Source organism: Camelus bactrianus, chromosome 21, assembly GCF_048773025.1.
Source record: "Camelus bactrianus isolate YW-2024 breed Bactrian camel chromosome 21, ASM4877302v1, whole genome shotgun sequence".
Lineage (NCBI taxonomy): Eukaryota > Metazoa > Chordata > Mammalia > Artiodactyla > Camelidae > Camelus > Camelus bactrianus.
The window spans coordinates 11,729,694-11,751,067 of record NC_133559.1 but is presented as its reverse complement, the minus strand read 5'-3'; the positions used below and the strand labels follow the sequence as shown (position 1 = coordinate 11,751,067).

Here is a 21,374-nt window from a genome sequence, read left to right as displayed (position 1 = left end):
CTACTTGAAGGTTATAAAGATGTTTAGCTTAGAGAAAGAAAAGAGGCTCATAATAAGTATCTTAAAATACTTGAAGGAAGGTCTGTCATGGGTAAAGAACAATGAGACATTTTGTATAACTCCAGAGAGCGTTGCTTGAAAGTTACCAGGAAGCAGATTCCAATTTTGTTGAAAGGATATTTTAACAATTACAAATTGTTAAAAAAGCAGAATGATCTGCCTTGAGAATTTTTAGAAGAGTTTAACCAGAGGATGTATAAACTCTTGGTAGTTGTGTGGGCCTTTCTGTGAAGGGTGAGAGGATGCCCTAAATAACCTCTAAGATGACCCTTCTACCTAAAGACTAATCAGCCTAAGAGTTCCTTTAAACCCCTCCTCAAGTTCCCCCATCTTAAAATTTTCTCTAACAATCACAGCCCAGAGTGATTGGTCCCTTCTCCAAGCTCTTCTCTCTGTTCCTTTTTACTCTCATACTTAACTTCACATGTATGTCTTTATCTCCAAGGGTTTAAATTTCCTTGAGAGTAAAGAACAGAGGTTAGACATGGCAGGCACCCAAGTATTTGTTTCAATTTAGTAATACGAAGTTTCTCTTTTGGTTACGTACTGTTCTGTTTCCTGCATTAGTCTTGGAAGTAGATTGTAAACCATTTGAAGTCAGGGATTGTGGATTATATTTATTTTGTCTTCCCTCACAGCACCCAATAGGTGCTTGATAAACATTACTTTAAGTTGGGTGGAGCCAAAACTAGGCCTTTGGCCCAAAGGAATGAGAACAAAAGTGAAAGAAGCGAAAGGTCAAAGAATATCACTGTTTTGGATACAAGTCTGGATATTTTACTTGCAATGAGATAAGGTTCAGGAATTTTTCCCACAGGCAACCTGGATATACTAAGATCAGTTAAAATTAAATCATTATAAATAGAAACTAGTAATAGTAACTATGTTGAACATGAATTTCAATTAAAAATGACTTAACAATATCAATATTAAGAGAAAGCTTGAGTATCAACATAGTACAAAGAGGGCTTAGTGTGACTCAACTATTAGTCACAGTGAGAAGATAAATAACTCTGAAATGCAGGGGGCTCTGCTGACTGATCAAACATGTGTAAAGGACATATCCACAGTCACTCACAGTGTTTATAGAGTATCTGTAGGTCAGTTTGTATAATTGGGTGTGTTTGGTAATGTAATCCTGCTTTTCCTACTATTGAACTGAGTGTTCCCTTCCCCTGCGTTTTCCCTTTCTTTTTCCTTTCCTCCTCTTTCTATAGCCCAACTCTCAAAGCCCCTGAGTGCTGCGAATGGAGTCGACAGAGGAACATGTTTTGGGGGTAATGTCAAGATATCATTTCACTTCTCTCCTGGTCTTCTCCCCCACCCTCTCATATTAATATATGTGGTTTTCAGTTACCGAAGGACGGGACCAGGGTTTCTGCAGCACCCAGCAATTTACATTCGAACAACCAACCAAATAAAACCAGGCCTATCTCTCGCAGGTCCCACTGTACAATCCCTTTCCCTACCTCCTCCTTTAAGATGGTCCTCTAATCTTCCAGCTCCAACTCAGAATCCAGCCAGTCGGAAAGTCCCTACTTCAGGAACGCCGCCCAATCAGGGTGCCCTCACCTGCAGAAGGTGAGGCATGGGTCTCCTTACACGACCGTCTCCGGGGCCAATCAGAGGCGGCTCGAGCTTGGAAAGGAGCCAATCTGCCCCAGTAGGGAGTAGTGGGCGGAGTTTTACCTGGCGACGGTGAATCGCTCAGTGGAGCGGCGGCTCCCTCCACCAATCGGAATGTGCAGAGGCGGGTGCTGACCAATCGGGCGTGGAAGGAAGGGCGGGGCGGGGGCTCAACCTGGCGGCTGGAGTTTAGTCCCTGCGCTGCTGTGGGAGAAGCTGTGTCTGTTCTCAGGGCTCCGGCGGCCGCCGTCTTGTTGGGATCTTGCTCGTGATGGGGACAATGACGAAAGCTGGCTGGAAACAGTTGCTTCTCTTCACGTCGGTGATCTTGTGTAAGTTCCCGGAGTTTCGGGAGAAACCCGTGGGTCTAGTCAGAGGTTAGAGGGAGGCGCTCCCCACACCTCTTGCCGGGCAGAGGGGAGGGGTTCAGAAACTAGCCCGCCTCACCCTCCTAGTCCTCTTTGCCACCGCTGGCTCGTCCCTCTTCTTTCCCCTCCCCCTTCCCCTGGTGTGTGGCTGGCTCCCCTCCCCCACATCGGCGAATAGTGACCCCTCCTTTTAACACCCACCAGTTGGGAGCTGCCCCTTCCACATATTAACCATAAATAACGGGGAGGGGTGGGTTCCCCATTCCTCCATCCTCATTTACTGATGAGGGCCAGTGGGCCTGCCCACAAACACCCACACAGCCCGGATCACGCATCTGGGAAGGGCCATCCTGCCCCTCCGACAGGCATCCAACATCCGCGAACAACCCGGGAGAAGTCGTGAGCCTCTCATCCCCTTACTCCCTCGGCCCCTGGATACTCTGTTTCTGTTTCTCTGAAGTGTCCTCAGAAAATCTAATGGAGGTGGGGTGGAAGTCTCTTTAGCTTTCCTCGGATCTTTGGGTTGCTGTGGTTACTCTGGAAAAAGTGTCTGGGTGCAAAATCTGAAAAAAAAAAAAAAAAAAGAAAAGAAAATTGACATCTGAAATTTCTCAGAGCACAGCATTCAAAGTTCCTTTCTAGAATAACTACTTCAAGAGAGCTTAATAAACTTTGTTAACTGAGTGGCTATTCCCAGGAGGAGGACCTGTCTTCTGGTTGGCTGGATCGTTCTCAGAGCCAGAACTCTCCGCTTCCCCTGGCCATGTTTGAGAGTTTTTGTTTCCTTTGTAAACTCCCTTTCCTGTGGAACAGTGAGGCTCACTCGCTGGGACATGCCTCTGTCTATAGATATGTTTGTGCCTGGCTGAATGTATGGTTTGTGCCTTAGTCTACCTATGTTTGCACCTGTACGCTTATCTCTGATTCTTGAGTGTCTGCATGTGTGCTTCTGTGGATGATTGTATCAGTATGTGATCTGCAAGAATCTCTGTTTTTCCCTCAAGGTCCAGGTTTTAGGAAGTGTAAAAGAAATGAACGATTACAATCAATATTGGTAGTTATAAGGTAATTCACTTCACTTAATTTGAAGGGGTGCCATTAGATAGATGGATTGACTACCCCTTTGTCCCTAATAACAAAAACATTAAGCCTTGGGGTGGACTGGACGAGTGACAAGTCTAATCCTCTCTCTATTGTACAGATAAGGAAACAGGTACAAAGAGGGGAAATGACTTTGCCAGACTGACAAAAGGACCTGGGAATGGAACCAAAGTCTCCTGACTCAATTCTCATTTTCCACTCCTGGGTCCAGCATCTCAGTCACCCTGTGTCACAGGAACCAGCATATCAAACATCAGTTTGGGATACTGCTACAGTGTCCCTATCTTATCTACCTTTTTCAATTTTTCTTTCCAACTAGATTTTTTTTCTTCTCTCACTTCTCCCTTTCATTCTACTCCTCTATTTCCCTTTTTTCTTCAAGTACCATTCTTTTCCTCCCCCATTTACTTCTGCCTGTATAAGCTTCCTAGAGCTGCATCCTTTCCCCCTTCCTCTTTCTTCCTTTTCTCTACCCCTCATTTTCTATAATAATCCCACAATAATCAAATACTGGTGTTGAATGTGTTGTGATACCACCCTTCTGAGCTTGGGAATGTCTGCTAGTCTGTTCAGGGACTTGAGAAACAATGGTTTAGTGGAAGCTTGAGATGAAGCCGCAATAGCTGGACGGGACAGTAAATCCTGGGAAGTAACATGTCCAAGAGATGGAGGAACTGACCGTTTCACATTTAAATAGGGCTAGACCTGAGGGGAACAATGTGATTAGTACAATGAGAATGGAAATAGAACCCACCTGGGTTCTAGCTTGGTTTTCTGCCTTATTTGTGATTTTAGGCTAGTAACTCAGTCTTTTCATCTGTAAAACAGGAGCAATAATACTTGTCCTGAGGATCCACCAGGATAATAGCTATATTACATATACATGAAGGGATTATTATTGGGCAGCTATTATCCCCTTTGGATTTTGTGAGGATGAAAGAATGCTGTCCCTAGTGGAGCAGGTCAAAGGAAGCAGGGAGAGACACTGCTAGATTCCAAATGGCAAGAGTGAAAAAGTTGGGGCTCTTGGGCATCTAGTCTGCCTCTGGGATGTTGGAAGTACATATAGGATGCCCACGTGTTCTTCCTCCTCCCTTCTGGGTTGCTCCTCATTGTAAGCTCTGCCTTCAGGGAGGAAGAACAAAGGATTAAGTAAAGACCCAAACCCAGTCTGGGGAACCTAGTGGAGAGGAGGGCCTGAGCCTGCAGGGACAGGAATTGGAGACTAAATGCTGGGAAAACTGGGCTTGGGAAAAGCAAAACTGGTGACCGAGAGTACTATCCTCTCCCTCCCCCACTTCGAGAACCTGTGCTTAGAAAAGTTTCCAGCCATCTCCCAGGTGGGAAGAGGCATTTCTGTTTAACAGTAGAGTGTGGATAGGATGATTTGGTGTAACCACAGGGAAGGAAGAGGAAGCCTAGGCTAGAACCCTGGTTTTTGCATACACCCTCTTTACATGAGTTGTTGTGTCCTGACATTCTGGGACATTCTGGGAGACATTCTGGGAGGGAGGAACTGCTGCCCTGTGTCTGGTTCAGTGGGTGAGTCCTGGTGTTTGTTACTGATATTTCTGACTCAAGCCTTTCTAGCTTTGCTGTTCAGGCTTAGACTTACCTCAAACCATTGATTGGTGAGTCACTCCTCCTTTCCCCTCCCTCTACTGGGGGGTTGAATTTACTCCCGGGAAAGAATTGTTCCCTCGAAACCAGAACCTAGAAACTAGTGACAAACTAGTGACGCAACAAGTTGGAACCAGGAAGAGAGTGAGTGGAATTCCAGTGTCTTGACCTTTCCTACCTGGCTCCAGAACACTTTCTCTTCATATTTCTCTTTGGTTTCTTTGCGATCTGTGCTTGCCTGGGGTCTCCAGCCTAGTTTTGGTTTGGAGTAGAGCTGCTGTAATTAAAAAAAAGTTTTTTTATTTAGAGTATGTTAATACATTAATGTGGTTTGAGAATCAAAATTATATTAAAGGAGTGGAAATATCACTCCTACCCTCTTCCTGTTTACTCTGTACCTCCCCTATTTTCCTATGTATCTTTCCAGTGTTTTGTTACACAGATATCAGTGTATATAAATATATATCTCTTTCTTTTCCCCTTTCTTGCACAAAAAAAGGGCACACTATATACGTTCTACTGCATCTTGTTTATTTCACTTAGAATACACTGGAGATCTTGTCATATTGGTGTTGTGGCCTTGGCCATCAGGATATTCCACCCCCTCCCCTGCTCTTCTCCCCAGGTCACCTGGGTCAAGGGGCCCCTGTTCTGTGGATACAGAGATGGCTGACAGTTCCACTCAAAGATAGATTTAAAAGCTACGCACATTTTATGTGATAGATTAGGAAATAATGGAGCTTGTTTTTCACATCTGTTAGCATTGAGGAGAGACCCTGGGGATCTCTGAATTCAGATCTGCTTCCTCTTTAGAGGGTCAGGAAATACCTGGATGGCCACTTGTCAGTTGTAATTGGGGAAGAGGTTTTACTGTTGTTCGGGGCTTGTGAGAAGCAATGTGAATGGATGCATACCGGAGTTTTCCAGGCATTGAAAACTCAGAGTTCATCTGCCTGGGACTCCCTGATAAGCAGTGTTTCTGTCTAAAGTCTGCCTGGTGTCATTTGTTTTACAGTGTGGGGGTAGGACTGGAGGAAGCAGCTGGTTGGCAGGAAGTTTGATGCCAGGCCCCTGGAGGGAGCCCTGGGCAGGCAGGCACAACCTTCCTTTGTGATAGGGACATGGGTGGGGGAGGAGCGCTGAGCAGGTAGAACTGGAAATTCTGCTGAGAGAGGGCAGGAGGGAGCAGTGGAGTGAAAACTCTCCTGTCCTACCCTGCCATAACCACTTTCTGCCATCATCGGAGGGCTGTGCCAGCTGAGCGACGTCGCTGGAAGTGCAGCCAAGGCTGGCTGTTTAGTCCCAGCCCAGCCTGCTGTTGGGCTCACAAAGCCTTCCTCTTGCCCACGCATTCCTTGTCTGTCCCACCCCAACCTCTAGGAGTGAGTTCAGTCTTTACAGGGTGAATGCTGTGAAGGAAAGTGCAAACCGGGGGTGGAAGCCCTGGGTGCAGGTTTTAATTGTATTGCAATGTCAAATGCATTTGTTAATCCAATAAACATTGGTGTTTACTATATTCTGAGCACTGTGCTAGAGATTAGGGATTAAAAAAAAAAAAATGAATAACATCTACTATCCAGAAACTCTGAGGGGAGCCAGAGGTATTGTAACAATCAGCCCAGGAAGTTAGGTAAACTATGAGCATGCTGTAGCTGGGGGCTTTCCGAGGCTTTGGCTCATTTCCCTCTTCTGAGGCTCCAGCTCCCTGACAGCTGGAGAGTCCTATGAGGCTCATCTGCCTAGAGGGCAAGTTTGAATGAATCCTTAGAGAGAACCTGAGAGGCTGGCTGGCTGGCTAGCTTTCCTCTTTTCTCTTTCTCCTTCTCCTCCTTCTCCTCCTCCTCTTCTTTTTCTTCTTCTTCTTCTCCTCCTCCTTCTTCTTCGAATTAAAATAAACTCATAGCATGAAAGCAACTTAAGGAGAATTCTAATAATTAACAGGATGCATAGGGAAAACAAAGGTTTCTTAAAGCAGTAGAAGGAACTATCTTTTCTGTTGTGGGTTTGACCTACATGTACCAGGGATGGTAGATGGTGGGTTCTGTCAGGTGTCTGGACACCTCCACCCTCTGTGACGACCTTCTCATCACAGCATTGCTTCAAGGGGGCAAAGCACAGTGCTAGGAGCAGGGGACGATACAAACGTAATTTGGTTTCTCTGTTCCCCAGTAACTACGGACATGGACATGTATTGACTAAGTAGAATACAGGGCAGAGTGTGCCAGGGACTGTCATCACAGTACAAATGTTTGGGGAATGCAGAAGGAAAGAGTTACTTTTTAAAATGATAGGTTTTTTATGAAGAAATGATAACATGCTTAATGTGGAAAAGTTGAATAACAGGAATATAGAGAAAATAAAATCACATGTCATCCTGTTATCTAAACACTGATTGCTGGTTTTTTTATTCTAGTCTTTCCTCTTTGAATAAATGTGTGGTGTAAATGACCTGTGCAAAATATATCAGGAAAAATCAAATGGCTGTTTGGTAACACTGACCTTTCCTTAAACCTTGACTCTGTGGGCAGAAATTGATTAGGGCTCACGTCACACCAGCTCAATGGAAATCCATAGATATTGATGTTTAAACCAAACTTGTGTACTAATACTGCTTTGAGCTGTGGCTGATTTGTCAGATTAGGTAGGAATCCCAGTGGGAAAAACAAAACTGTGTTATGGGTCCCTTCTCATTTAGGTTATTAGTTAATGACTGAATATTAGTTTTAGGTGAGGTAGTTGACTACCTGCATGACAGAGAGGGTAAATATTCTACGTGCTGTCGTATGGTAGCACGTTGTGGTAAACCTTGACTCTCTGTGTGTGTGTATGTGCGCGCATGTGTATATACATATATATATATATATATATATATATATATATATATTTTAAGCAAAGTATTCTTTAAAAAAAATCCATCCTCTAGTATTCTACTGTATGGCTGTACTGTAATTTACTTAACTGCTCACCTTTTGTTGAGCATTTAGGTTTGTTTTTTTTTTTACCTTTGCTGTATGAAATAACATTAAATTATCCTTATACACATATCTTAAAGCTTGCCTTTGATTATTTTCTTAGGCTATATTCCTAGAAGTTGGGGAGAGATTAATATTGGCTGGGGAAAGGCATGATGGATCAAGAGACATTGGAACAGGATCTTGAAGGTTGAATGGGATTTCTTTGCTTGTCAGATGGAGATGCTGTGTAGTAGCACAGTAGTTTTGGAGACTTAGAATTAGGCAGGCTTGGGTTAGGATTCCCATCTTGTTTGTAGCTGTGTGATTTTGGGCAACTGCTAAGCCTCAGTGTTCTCATCTATATAATGGGTTGATAACAATAGTACTTGTCTCACAGTGTTTTTGGGAGAATTTAATGAGACAATGCATGTGCTCTTGTTTCTTCCTGCCCTCTTTCTATCCTTGAAGTTTATCGGATTCACATACACTGTCCAGGATCTTGATAGTGTAATAACCTCCTATTTCTTACTCAACTGTTACTTCATTTCACCTTTGAACTTTTATTTAATCATTCTGCGCTTCCTGTTGTGCCACTATTTGGATATTTCCTGTTATTCTTTATCATCCTTCCTTTCTTTTTGCCTTTGTTTTTGCTTGTCCTTTCTGCCTTTGTTTTATTTTTCTTTCCTTCTTGTGATCTGTCTGATTTTTTTTTCCTCCTTAATTCACTCTTTCCCACTCTTTTTTCCTTTAAATTAAAACATTTAATACATACTGGGCTATTACACAAATGTAGAACATAGGAAAGAAAAGCTGCCTGTATTCTCATCTCTCAGATAATATGTACTTTCAAGTGTTTGGAGTCTATTCTTAGAAATTCCTTTATGTGTATACTCAGATTATTTTTATTATTTGTAAGAATAGGATCATATTCTACCTATTGTTTTTAAACTTTGGATACATTTCTATGCCAGTACTAATTGATCTATCTTGACCTTTGGGACGGCAACTTTTTTTTTTTTTTTTTAAACATAGTTGTGTGATGTATCATATCCTGGAGCCAGATTACTTGGGTTAGGAGCCCAGCTCTGTGACCTTGAGCAAATTACTTAATTTCTGTGTCCCAATTAACTCACATGTAATATGAGAGCAATAATAATATTTATCTCATAGCATTATTGCAAGGATTAAATGAATTAAACCTATAAAGGACTCAGAAGAGTACCTGGTACATAATATTCAAGAAATGTTAGCTACTATTATTTTATTCATGCTATTATTTTATTCATTTGGTCATGCTCAGTAACATATGTCTAGAATTTAGATAAACTTATTTAAAAGTATAGGACAAAATTTGCAAAGATCTTCAAGAGTTCTGCTGATTTCAAAAAATTATTTATTTACTTTTGTTGAGGTCTAATTGGCATACAACATTATTTTAGTTTTAGGTATACAACATAATCATTGATATTTATTGACGAACGATCACCACAGTAAGTCTGTATTCATTACCATACATAGTTACAGAATTTTTTTTCTTGTGACTAGAACTTTTAAGATTTACTCTCTAAGCAACTTTTAAATATGCAATACAGTATTAACTACAGTTGCGATGCTATACATTACATCTCCACGTCTTATTTATTTTATAACTGGAAGTTTGTACCTTTGACTATCTTCACCCCTTTTGCCCACTCCTCCACTCCTCACCTCTGGCAACCACCAATCTGTTTTCTATATCTATATCCTTAGTTTTGTTTGTTTGTTCTTGTTTTTGTTTTGATCCCACATATAAGTGAGATCATATGGTATTTGAATTTCTCTATCTGACTCAGTTCACTTAGCATCCATATTGTCACAAATGGTAAGATTTCATTTTTATGGCTGAATAACATTCCATTGTTTGTATATACCACACCTTCTTTATCCGTTCATTCATTGATGGACACTCAGGATGTTTCCATTTCTTGGCTACTGTAAATACTACAATGAACATGGAGGTACACTTACCTTTTTGAGTTAGTGTTTTCATTTTCCTTGGATAAATATACATAAGTGGCATTGCTGGATCATATGATAGTTCTATTTTTAATTTTTTTCCTTTGGTGGGGGGAGGTAATTAAGTTTATTTATTTATTTATTCTTAAAGGAGGTGCTGGGGATTGAACCCAAGACATCATGGGTGCTAATAAGCATGCACTCTACCCCTTGAACTATACCCTCCCCGCTATTTTTAATTTTTTGAGGAAAATTCATATTGTTTTCCATGGTGGTTTTACCAGTTTACATTCCCACCAACATGATGTTTGCATGAGGGTTCCCTTTTCTCCACATCCTCATCAACATTTGTTATTTCTTGCCTTTTTGATAATAGCCATTCTAACAGGTGTGAGGTGACATCTCATTGTGGTTTTGATAATTAGTGATGTTGAACATCTTTTCATGTATCTGTTGGCCATTTGTATGTCTTCTTTGGAAAAATATCTATGCAGAACCTCTGCCAATTTTAAAAACAGATTGTTTAGGTTTCTTTGTTTGGTTTTTGTTTGTCTTTGCTATTGAGTTGTATGAGTTCTTTATATATTTTGGATAGTAACCCCTTATCGGATGAATGAGTTGAAAATATTTTCTCCCATTCTGAGTTTGCTTTTTCATTTGGTTGGTGGTTTTCTTTGCTGTACAGAATGTTGATTCTTTCATTGTGCAGAAATGTCATCATGCTTACTGGAATCAAGGCTGTAGTGACTGGAGATTCAACCAGAATGCCCACTGCTGATGCCCAAGTTAAGCCTTTGTATTGGTCTGCATGGACTTTCATAACAAAATACCAAAGATTGGGTGGCTTAAACTGCACTCATTTATTTTTTCACATTTCTAGGGTCCAGAAGTCCAAGATCACTGTGCCGATAGGGATGGTTTCCTCTGAATCCTCTCCTTGGCTTATGAGGCCTGCCCACTTGCTGCCTCTTCACGTGGTCATGCCCTCTATGCACGAGCAGCTTTGGTGTCTCCTTGTAGAATGACACCAGTCGGATCGGATTAGGGCATGTCCATTTTGACTTTAAAGGGGCCTGTCTCCAAACGCAGTCACATTCTGAAGTGCTGGCAGTTAGGGCTTTAACATATGAATTTTGAGGGAACACAGTTCAGTCTGTAACAACCATAAACCATTTGAAGGTCACCTCTGCAGAAAGAGCAGTGATTTAGCCAGGTGTCTCCTCAGATGACTTGGGCCTACTTGGAGTCTTGGGTTGTCTCTTGTGGTCATGAAACAAATGGGGGTGTTTTAAGTGGATTCACATCTTTCCCCCACTTTCTGCTGCTATTTTAGACCTTGTGGTAGAAAACCTCCTGGCACTTCTTCCACTTTTGTCTCTGCACACTTCCCCTGCATGTAGGAAACAAGCCTCTACTATCATGCGTGCAGACACCTACAGACACACTGAAGTCTGGGTATAGAAGTCACTCCCTTTAGCAAAATGACAGGTGGAAATCACTCCTGTGCAGAGAACTTTAATTCTGTTTCATAACTATGAAGGAAATTTAAAAACAATTACTTTTTAAATATGAAGCTAAGTTAGAATGCTCCTCATCCCCCACCCCCCTGAGAACTAAACAGTTAAAAAACAAAACAAACTTTTGCTAGCATCCACATTTTTAAAAGATTGAATCAAGTTTGTTTTTCCTTCATTTGGATGTGCCCCATCTGCCAGTTTGAAAAATGGGCTTATCTTTTATAGATAAACCTTAACACGTAGATGTTATAGTGAATGGTCTGCTGTGACCTAATTTGTTAAAGCTCTATTTTGTTCCATGTCAACTTGTACCAGGCATCATGCTAAGTGCTGAGAGCTCAGAATGATAAATTAACACGTGGTCGCTGCTCCCTGGGGGTTGACTGTCTGATGAGGGCAGACATACATGTGCAGAGATGATGTCATTATAATATGAGAAGAGCTTTGACAGTATTTTGCTGGGGAAGAGAACTTAACTTGGTTATGGTGAGGACTGGGGTTGGGGTAGGTCATTTCCCAGAAAGTAACATGGATGAATGGCTCATGGCCAGACAGAGAAAGAGGGGAAAGGATGTTCTACACAGGAGGAACAGCAGGAGCAAAGGCAGAGACTGTGAGATAGCATGTCCTTGCTGGGATTGTAAGTAGTTTTGTATTGCTTGAGGGTAAACTGCAAGAGTAAAGAGGGTGATGAAGATGATAAGCTTGTCACCAGGTCAGATAGTGATGAAACTCTTGCCTTGCTGAAGAATTTGAATTTTATCTAATAGGCAATGTGAAATCATTGAAAGCTCAAAGCAAGTTTTAGATCATTGTATAGTGTAGCCTAGCCTCTGGAACTGGACTGCCTTGTTTTGAATCTGCACCAATTACCTGCTCTGGACCTCAGTTTCCCAATGTAGAAAATAAAGGTGATCATAACAGTATCACCCACCTCCTAAGATTGTTGTAAAGATTAAATGATAGTCCATGTAATGTGCTTATAACAGTGCCTGGCATATAGTAAGTGCTCAAGAAATGTTAGCTCTTTCTGCAGTAGTGGGATGGAAGATGATTTGAGTGAATCAAGATTACACAAGACAGAGAAACCAGTTGAGAGACCAAATACAATTCTTCAGGTGATGACAGCAGTAAAAAATGGCAGTTGGGTATGAATAGGAGGGGCCAACTTTGAGAGAGATTGGGGAGATGGCATTGTTATGTTTGGTATTCGATTGACTACTAATTTGTACGTGTGTACAGCATGCCAAGTGTAGGTCCAAGTTTAAGTGTGAAAGCAGGGGCCATGATGAGGCAAGGGAAAATCTAAAATAGATGAGGAGAATGGGTGGGAAACTGAGTGTTCTGATATAGATGCGATACAGTGATGGAAAGCCCTCAGCTCTGCTGGTCTATATATGAAAGTTCTAGAAAAGAGTTAGCTTTTCCAAGGCAGTTACAGTGATAGAGGAGAGATGGTTTGGTGGGCTGGGATGTAAGCATTTTTCAGGCAGTATTTATATGTATATGTCTTAACTGAAGAAAACGCTGAGGTCAGAAAAAGAAGTATGGACAGAAGGACGGATGGGCAGATGATGATAATTATAAGATTTGTGCTTCCTGTTGGTCAGACACTGTTGTAAGCACTTTATTTGTATTAGCTTGTTTAACTCTCAACAACAGCCCTTTAATGTAGAAACTGTTATTATCCCCATTTTACAAAGGGGCAAACTGAGGTTCAACATGACTAAGTGGCTTGCCCGGGTCACACAGCTCTTAAGTAACTGGAGCTGGGATTTGAATGCAGGCGGTCTGGTACCAGAGGCTTGATCAGGAATGTGAAGGGGAGTACAATTGAGGATGGCGGCTGTGTCCTGTGGTCCCCAGGAAGGAAGGACATGGTAGTGAGGCTGGACTTGACTCGTGGTGTGATAGGCATTCACAGAACATTTTGAGTATTGCAGTCAGGCCGCAGGCACACGTGGGCAGTCCTGCATGGTCAGAGGAAGGTGGGAAGGCAGTGAGGTGAAGGGCCCTGTATTTTAAACAAGAGGAGCCTGGATTAGGTAACAGCAGTCAGAATTAATGAGAGGGGGAACATGCTTGTTGCTCAGTATGTTTGTGTATATATGTGATATCATTCCTGAACGTGTTTTAGATGGGATAACCTGAGAGGATTCAAAAAAGAACTTTAGCTAAAGTCAGAAGTGATGCAGAAATGATCACCAAATTCATATGCTGTGATTTATTTATTTTCTTTTGGGTAGCCCTTTATTCCAAAGGCTAGTTTTTAGTTTAATTAGAAGCTCTTCTTTATTTGGGTGTTGTCATAGGTTGGGTTCCTGGGATGCTGACTCTGAGATGTCAATTATTGTACCAAGACATTCATTAGGGAGTGCTCTTGGGATCCACACCTACGGAAAGGAAGCAGGATTGGGCAGAGGGAGAAGCTGAGTTGCACTGTAGTCCCAACAAACCCTCAGCCTACTCCTCAGGGAGCTTGAAGCAGGAATAGCCCTTCAGTGTTGTCCCAAGCTGGGGAGTTGGCCATAGAGCAGGGGCATGTGCCCCCTCCTCTCATTGATCAGGCATTGTATGCCACTGCCCAGCCCCTGCCTGGTGGGAGGCATAGCCCTGAGCAAGACAGTGTTCTGGGTCTCCTCAAAGACAGCTGATAGAGAAAGCTGACTTGGCCAAAAAAAAAAAAAAAAAATCAAAGCATTTCATTATCTGCGTTCTTGATGAGAGCGGAGTCAGTGACTTCGGCGTCCTCAGTTTTCATTTTAGTAAAGGCTATTTGGTTTAATTTCTGTACCTGTTATTACATTTGATTATAGATTTGACATTGAAATGTACTGCCAAATATACAGATACAAGGTAATATTATTTAGAAATAATTATAGATACAATGAACCTTTTAAGAGAGTGACATTTTATTATATACTTTAACTCTGTTAAACCAGCACTTTTCTGAGCAACTGCGTTGTGTGTAAAAGTATGGCATAATAAGGGAAAAAGGGAGGTATAGCAGTAACCCATATGCTAATCTCAGCTTTGACACTTCCTAGCTATGAAAACTTGGACCAGCCACTTAACCTTTTATTTGTTCATTTGTTTGCTTATTTATTTATTTAGGAAGAAACTAGTTTATTATTTCATTTCATTTCATTTATTTATTTTTACTGAACACAACATTTTAGGCACTCAGTTTTCTCATTTGTAAAACGGGAGAGAGAATACTTATCCTGACTAATTCAGTGTTGTTGTATCAAATTGAAATAAATGTATATGAATGTACTCTCTAAATATTTAGGCCAAAAAAAAAAGGGGGGGGGCGTAGAGAAAAGAAAAGAGAAAGAAACAAGAAAAGAAAAAGAAAAAAGAACTTAAAGGACTTCAAAGAACATCTAGTTCAAACCCTTCATGTTTCAGATGAGAAGAGGGAGCCTCAAAGGTCAAGAGACCATATTCAGTGATGTGAGTAATTTAATAAAGGAAAAATGTACTTACTTTGAACAGATGTACTTACATTTATCTAAAGAAGACAGGAATTTGCTTAAAGCTATAAATAAAATATCCTTCATGAGGCTGAGCTTTGAAAGCATGAATGAGAGTAATTGTGTAAGTGCGGCTTGGTATCTGTATCACGCCATCCCAGACCCTGTCACTGGTGCTTATTTTGGAATGCGTGGGCCCCTCCTGTGAACCCTGTTGCCTCCCTCCCCCATGTTATTTAATTAACCTTGTCTCTCCTCACCTCTTCTCTCCGCCTCTTCCCCACACTACCTTTTCTTTCCCTTCTCAACTGAGCAGGAGGAAATTCTAATGAGATAATCTGAGCCCCCGTCTGGTCCTGACTCCATCTCAGAACCAGCTGTGTGATCTTAGACACGTTTCTTTGCTGCAGTTTCTCCTGTAAAACTGGGATGATAATATTTGTCCTGCTGACCTGTCATGCTTGTTTCAAGGATCAAATGATATAATGTATGTGAAAACACTTTAAAAAGCACAAAATGCCCTACAATTGTTGAGTATTATTATTATCCCATTATTGCTCCTCCCTTTCCTTCCCTCCCTTGCCTCCAGCTTTGCTGGCTTCCTGCCAGGATTGTTTGACAAGTGACCGCAATTATTGGTTGAGAAGCTTTCTCTGAACCATGAAATGTCATTTGGCAAGCAGCTCTTGGACTAGTAGGAATCTAATTAGATTATTGGGAATCATAGAGGGGGGAAAAAAAAGAAGTTGCATTTGAAAGAAACATTTTATTTCCATTGATAAAAGAAACATTGGCCTGCAATTGTAGCGAAAAGCATGTAAAGAAGATACTTAATGTATTGGTGAGAGGGTATGAGACCCTAGAGGAGCTTGAATCTCTTGAATCCCTTTATGCTGGGATCTCAGCTCAGAGAGTCCCAGCCCTCCAAGCCCCAGCAGCTGGGATTGCTCTTCCCTCTCCATAGCATCTCTCTATCCACCCCTGATGGACCCACCTCTCTTCTTCTCAGGCTCCCTGGCGTTGGGCAGGGGTGCAGTGTACAGTTCTGAACCAGAAGTCAGAGTTGCTGAGAATAAACGTGAGTTGGGAGGGGCTGTGGAGGGTGGCAGAGGTCGAGGGGGAAGGGAGGTGAGCAGGTGCAGACCCCTGGGGAACCTCCAGCCCAGACTGTGGTTTGAGCCCATTTCTCATCTTCTCCGTTTGCTGCTGTTCCTTCCTCCCACTCACGTTGATCCTGTCTGCAGCTGCCACGTTGTCCTGCTCCTACTCGGGCTTTTCTTCTCCCCGAGTGGAGTGGAAGTTTACCCATGGTGACATCACCAGCCTCGTTTGCTACAACAACAAGATCACAGGTGAGTTGCTCCATCTCCTTCCTGACTGCCTGGGTTGTAGAAGGGTTGAGTGTACCTGGATTCCATGGGAGGGACTCACCCTGGGGCTCAAGACCTCCCATTGCCATCCCATTGCCAAGGAAGAGGGCCCTTGTGCCTTGGGTGCCACCATCACCAGCTTCTCTTGGCTCTCCAGCTCACTCTGCTCCTGCCCCTGCTTCCTCTCTCCTGGCAGCTTCCTATGAGAACCGAGTTACCTTCTCAGATAGTGGCATCACCTTCAGTTCTGTGACCCGGAAAGACACCGGGATGTATACTTGTATGGTCTCTGATGAAGGCGGCAACACCTATGGCGAGGTCACCGTCCAGCTCATTGTGCTTGGTACGTGCCACAGGTCTTCTGTGTGGGCTTGCAGTCAACTGCTTTCCTAAACCTTAGCAGGCTCTGCTAAGCTTTGGAGCTCACTGAAGTAAGGGAGGGAGGCTAGAGCTGTTGGAAGGGGGGTGTCATCCTAGTTAGCTACTTTGCCTTCAGGCAGCCCTCCTGCCCCTGTGATCAGTACCTTCTCTCCCTTCCCAGTGCCTCCATCCAAGCCTACCATCAACGTCCCCTCCTCTGCTACCATCGGCAACCGTGCAGTGCTGTCCTGCTCAGAGAAAGACGGTTCCCCACCATCTGAATACTTCTGGTTCAAGGATGGGGTACAGATGCCTACGGAGCCCAAGAGCAACCGTGCCTTCAGCAACTCTTCCTATAGCCTGAATCACAAGACAGGGGAGCTGGTACGGATGGGGTCAGGGTAAAATGTGTGTGTGTGTGCACATGGTTATAGCACCCCTGATGGTGAGAAGGAAGAGCAAGCAACAAGGTGAACTTGATATTAGGGTCAGGAGACATAAAAGACAGGTACTTGGCTTCTTCAAGCAAGAAGCCAATATGTTTTCTGCCCTCCAGATCTTCGATCCTGTGTCGGCCTTTGATGCTGGAGATTACACTTGTGAGGCACAGAATGGGTATGGGTCACCCATGAAGTCAGACACTGTGCACATGGAAGCTGGTGAGTGAGACTGTGGTCGGGGCTTGAGCTCAGACCCGGGGCGGGAGCCGGGGTCTGCTTTGGTGTTTTCAGTACCGTAGTGTGCATTCAGGTGCCTGACCTCTCATTTATGTCCCACAGCGGAGCTGAATGTAGGGGGCATTGTGGCAGCTGTCCTTGTAACACTTATTCTCCTTGGAGCCTTGATTTTTGGCATCTGGTTCGCCTATAGCCGAGGCTACTTTGACAGTAAGTATTTACTCCCAAAGGCTCTCCTTTGTAACGTCCCCGTTTCAGGGCCTGGTTCTTGGCCACCTGAGTCCTGACCTGATGCTGAGCCTGTATGTGTCTGGTTATCTCCCAGGGAGTGCCAGTCACCCCTATCTCAGGGCTGAGTGCTAGATCCCCATCTTCCTGGCCGTGCTGTCTTATTTCCTGCTGACACTCATGGTCCCATTTCTTCTCTTTCAGGAGCAAAGAAAGGGTGAGTGAGCTGCTGTCCTGGGGCTCTCTGAAGTTGAAAACCTGGATGTATATGGTTTGAAGCTGAGATGGGCCCAGGGGAAGGGGCTGGAGGCATAGGCAACCAGCCTGGTAGGGAAGATACCCAGATCTCTACCCCTGTCCACTGTGGCCATGGGCTTGTTCTTTCCCCACACCTCCCTACCGAGAACTCTGTGCTTCTGTGAAGTTCTCAGTCCTGGCCTCTGAAGTTAGCAAGCAGAGGTTAAGGTGAGGACCAGGGGACTGAGTGTCTTCTTCTGGCTTGTCTACAGGACCTCAAGTAAGAAGGTGATTTACAGCCAGCCCACTGCTCGCAGTGAAGTGAGTATGCCTGCCTGGGGATGGGGAGGGCCTCCTGGCTGGAATGAGGGGTTTCTAGCCTGTGTATATGTGTTTGGGGGGTTATCAGCTAAAGAAGGCTATGGAGACTTGACCTGGATGTTTTATTTCCCCAGGGAGAATTCAGACAGACCTCGTCATTCTTGGTGTGACCCAGGTCCAGCTCATCTCCTGTCCTCTGTGCTTGCCTTACTCAGGTGCTACCAGACTCTGGCCCCTGATGTCTGTAGTTTCACAGGATGCCTTATTTGTCTTCTAGCCCCTACAGGGGCCCCTACTTTTATCTTAGGATGTGTTTTTTTTTTTTTTTTAATAATGTCAGCCATGTACCCCTTCTTCTTTCCTCCCTCCCTTCCTTTCTCACCACTACTGAGTGGCCTGGGACTTGTTTAAAGCTTTCTTTTCCCACCCCTATGAGGGAGCAGGCAGGAGTCCTGAGTGATGCCTGCTGACTCCCCTTCCAAGTAGCCAGCAAGAATGGCAGGGCCCTCACTACCCACTGCACGTAGTGGTCCTCAGCTAAGGATCTTGAGTCTGGTCCCTTGGCTCCTTCCTCCTGTACTGAGGACCGGTACCTGCTGCTCTAGAGAGGAGACTGGAGACTGGGGCAGCTGAAATGGTCGTTGCAATGCAGCGTCAAGCCTCTCCGCCTCTGCAGCCTCCCGCCTTCCCATGGGAAGTGCCACTGGGATCCTCCTGCACTGTCCTCTTCCTGAACACAAGCAGACCCAGACCGACACCAACTGTGTCAGTGGGGAAAACGGGAGCCTTTGTTGTGGAAAGTACAGTAGGCTTTTGGGGGACGCTGAGCAGAAGAGTTTTTAGACCACTGATATGAAGAAAAGAAAGCTGGAGCTGGTAGCTCAAGCCATCACCCTTCCCTTGGCTGAAACACTGGAACAACTGGGCTGACCCTTTTAAGATGTGTCTGCAGGGTTTTGGAAATTGTGTAACAATCAGCTCTGCTGAGCTTTGTGTGTGTGTGTGTGTGTGTATGTGTTTGTGTGTGTGATCTTAGCTCTATGCTGAAATCGAGTGTGTGCTGGAGGGCTTCGTGGCTCTTTGATGAGACTGTGTTTTTATGTGGGGATGGGAGAAATGAGATTCCTGGGCTCCTTAGTACAAATAGGAAAATCTCCAAAGCCCTGCTTCCCAGCAACCTGGGCTGGTCCCCGGATCCCTGTCCCACCCCTTCCTGGTTCCTGCCTTAAGGCGGAGGTTCTGAACACTGGACCTTCATTCTAGAGCCCTTCCTGTGCTGGGGGAGGGCATCCCAGGGGAAGCCTGCGCTGTGCTCTCGGTTCTACTTGGTCTGATCCACCCACCCCTCCAGCCTCTTCCACCCAGATGCACTGATAGACTTTCCGGAGGCTACAGGGAAAGTTGCTCTGGAGCCTGAGGCAGGATTTCTCAAATCTTTTCGAGAATCACTTTAGTAGTAGTTTAAAGTAGGAAGTACTATGTTTCGTGGGGTAGGTGTGAGTGACAGCAGGGATGAGCAGGGTAGACCTGCCTTGCACTGCTTTCCTCTTCCCACCCAGACCCTTCTTTGCCCTTGAGTCTGTTTCCCCCTCTGCTCCAGGCCTCCCTCCCCCCAGTCTATTTATTAACTAACAAGAGGACAGATAGGGGTCTTCTATGGATGATCATTTCTGCAGAGAATCCTGAGCACCACTTGGCCATGTTCTGTTCCCTGAGCTGGGAACCCCTCACAGAACTGAGTTTTCTTTTCAACAAGGATCCAGAAGGAAAAACAAAAACTAAATCAAACTGTCACGCACCAGTAAAAAATTAACTTTCCAGATGGAAGTGAAATCTAATTAGGCCATAAAAAATAGAGATTGTGAAACAGTTCAGTAAGAATGAGATTTTTGAAGTAGGTTTCAGTTTTGTAACATGATGGGGAGACACGGTGGGAGGGATGTGGAGAAAAGGCTGCAGGGAAGCAGAGGTGAGTCATAAGTCAGGGGCTCCTCAGTCTGAAGCAAGTGGTTCCTCCCTCCCTTCGTCACTGGTGAGGAGTGTGAGTCAGTTATTACTGCCTTGGAATTTATGGCTCCAGCTTACAACAACCCCTTTGAGTTGGAAAACACCTTGTCTGCTTTCATTTTAGAATGTCAAACCAAATTTTTGTAATAAATGTTTATTTTTCACATTGAGTTTGTTTAAATTCAGAAGTTCTATATTAAAAGAATTTGGATTCCCAGGGTGACTTGGACATCCAGAAATCTTCCCTTGTAGTCTTATTAACAGGGTAAGGATATCTGTCTACAGAGTCTGGTAGTTACATTTCAACTTAACTTACCATTGGCCTGTACTTAAATGGGAATGATTCAAATTGACATTTCCTACATTAAAGGGAGATTGGAGCTTGGGGAAGGGGGCAGTTCCACAGAGATTAGTGTTTTAGACATGAACCCAGCCCAATCAAGGATAAAATGATTGAGCATTAAGGATATGTTTGTTGTCCATGTCTTTACAGGATCTACAGGTCAAGGCCAGGAGTGGGGAGAAGTGGGAAGTGGGGTTAGTCCATTTCTGAGTGAAAAGACAGTATGTTCTGTGGGGTGTGGAGAGAGCTTAATAAAGGAGATAAACAAAGAAAAACTACAACTGGCACTACAGGAAAAAAAAAAACAACTAATTTTGTAGCTCCTCCAATAGATTGTCCCTTCTTTGGTACTAGTTCTAAAAATCTTGCATGAAATGGAACTTTTGTTTTTTGGTGGGAGAGGTGGGTAACTTGTTGAATAATTACTATCATCCACTAACTTATTTACTGGGTATTACTATTCTCAATTTACAGATGGGGGACAAAGTTACAGAAATGCTAAGTAGAACTTGCCCATGTTCACACAACCAGCACCAGGCAAGTGGTAGATCTGGATTCAAGACAGCTGGGGAAAGAAGGTTAGCCTTTGACCCCACAGTGACCCTGAATGAGAAAGCATGCGGGAGGAGGAGGGACTAGAGACAGAAGTGAACTTTTTCTGTAGATGTGACTATGTGGGAATTAGGAGAGAGGACATTGAAAGTAATGATGTCCACCTGGGGTTTTCTCTGAACAGTGACTATCCCAACAGCATCTACAGGCCAGAGTGAGACAATCAAATATGAAGCTCTTAATAAAGCGGAGGGCCTATGAGTGCCACCTTCTGGAATGAAGGATAAACTTCACTGCATTTTTACCAGTAACCCAGATGAAAAACAGGATGCATATATTTGTGGATGGCAAGGAGTTAGAACAGCAACTGCATCAGTTAGCAAAATGAAAATTCAGAAAGGTCTCAATAGGCAAGAATGACGAACTCCATCTAACAAAGTGAAATTCAGGAGTAAGATTCTGCCTTTGGGTCCAAAAAGCCAGCTCTTCTTGTATAAAATTGAAAAGATGTAGAATAGAACTAGAGAGGGACTCTTTGCTGATGGCATGATACCCCTGT

At 43.7% G+C, this 21,374-nt stretch overlaps 1 protein-coding gene across 1 annotated transcript; it reads left to right on the top strand.

Annotated features, from left to right (window-relative positions):
* The first annotated feature begins 1,813 nt into the window (after positions 1–1,813).
* F11R (F11 receptor) lies at positions 1,814–20,090 on the top strand. The gene is made up of 10 exons (XM_010955663.3): positions 1,814–2,018; positions 15,730–15,798; positions 15,965–16,072; positions 16,287–16,433; positions 16,632–16,834; positions 17,007–17,109; positions 17,230–17,337; positions 17,560–17,572; positions 17,865–17,913; positions 18,048–20,090. The coding sequence occupies exons 1-10, from the start codon at positions 1,958–1,960 to the stop codon at positions 18,081–18,083; spliced, it is 897 nt and encodes a 298-aa protein (XP_010953965.1). The 5' UTR covers positions 1,814–1,957; the 3' UTR covers positions 18,084–20,090.
* The last annotated feature ends 1,284 nt before the right edge of the window (positions 20,091–21,374 follow it).

Coding starts and splice junctions, on each gene's coding strand:
- F11R (XM_010955663.3), top strand. CDS start 1,958: ATGGGGACAATGACGAAAGCTGGCTGGAAACAGTTGCTTCTCTTCACG. Junction 16,073..16,286: donor CTACAACAACAAGATCACAG/GTGAGTTGCTCC, acceptor CTCTCCTGGCAG/CTTCCTATGAGAACCGAGTT. Junction 16,434..16,631: donor CGTCCAGCTCATTGTGCTTG/GTACGTGCCACA, acceptor CTCCCTTCCCAG/TGCCTCCATCCAAGCCTACC.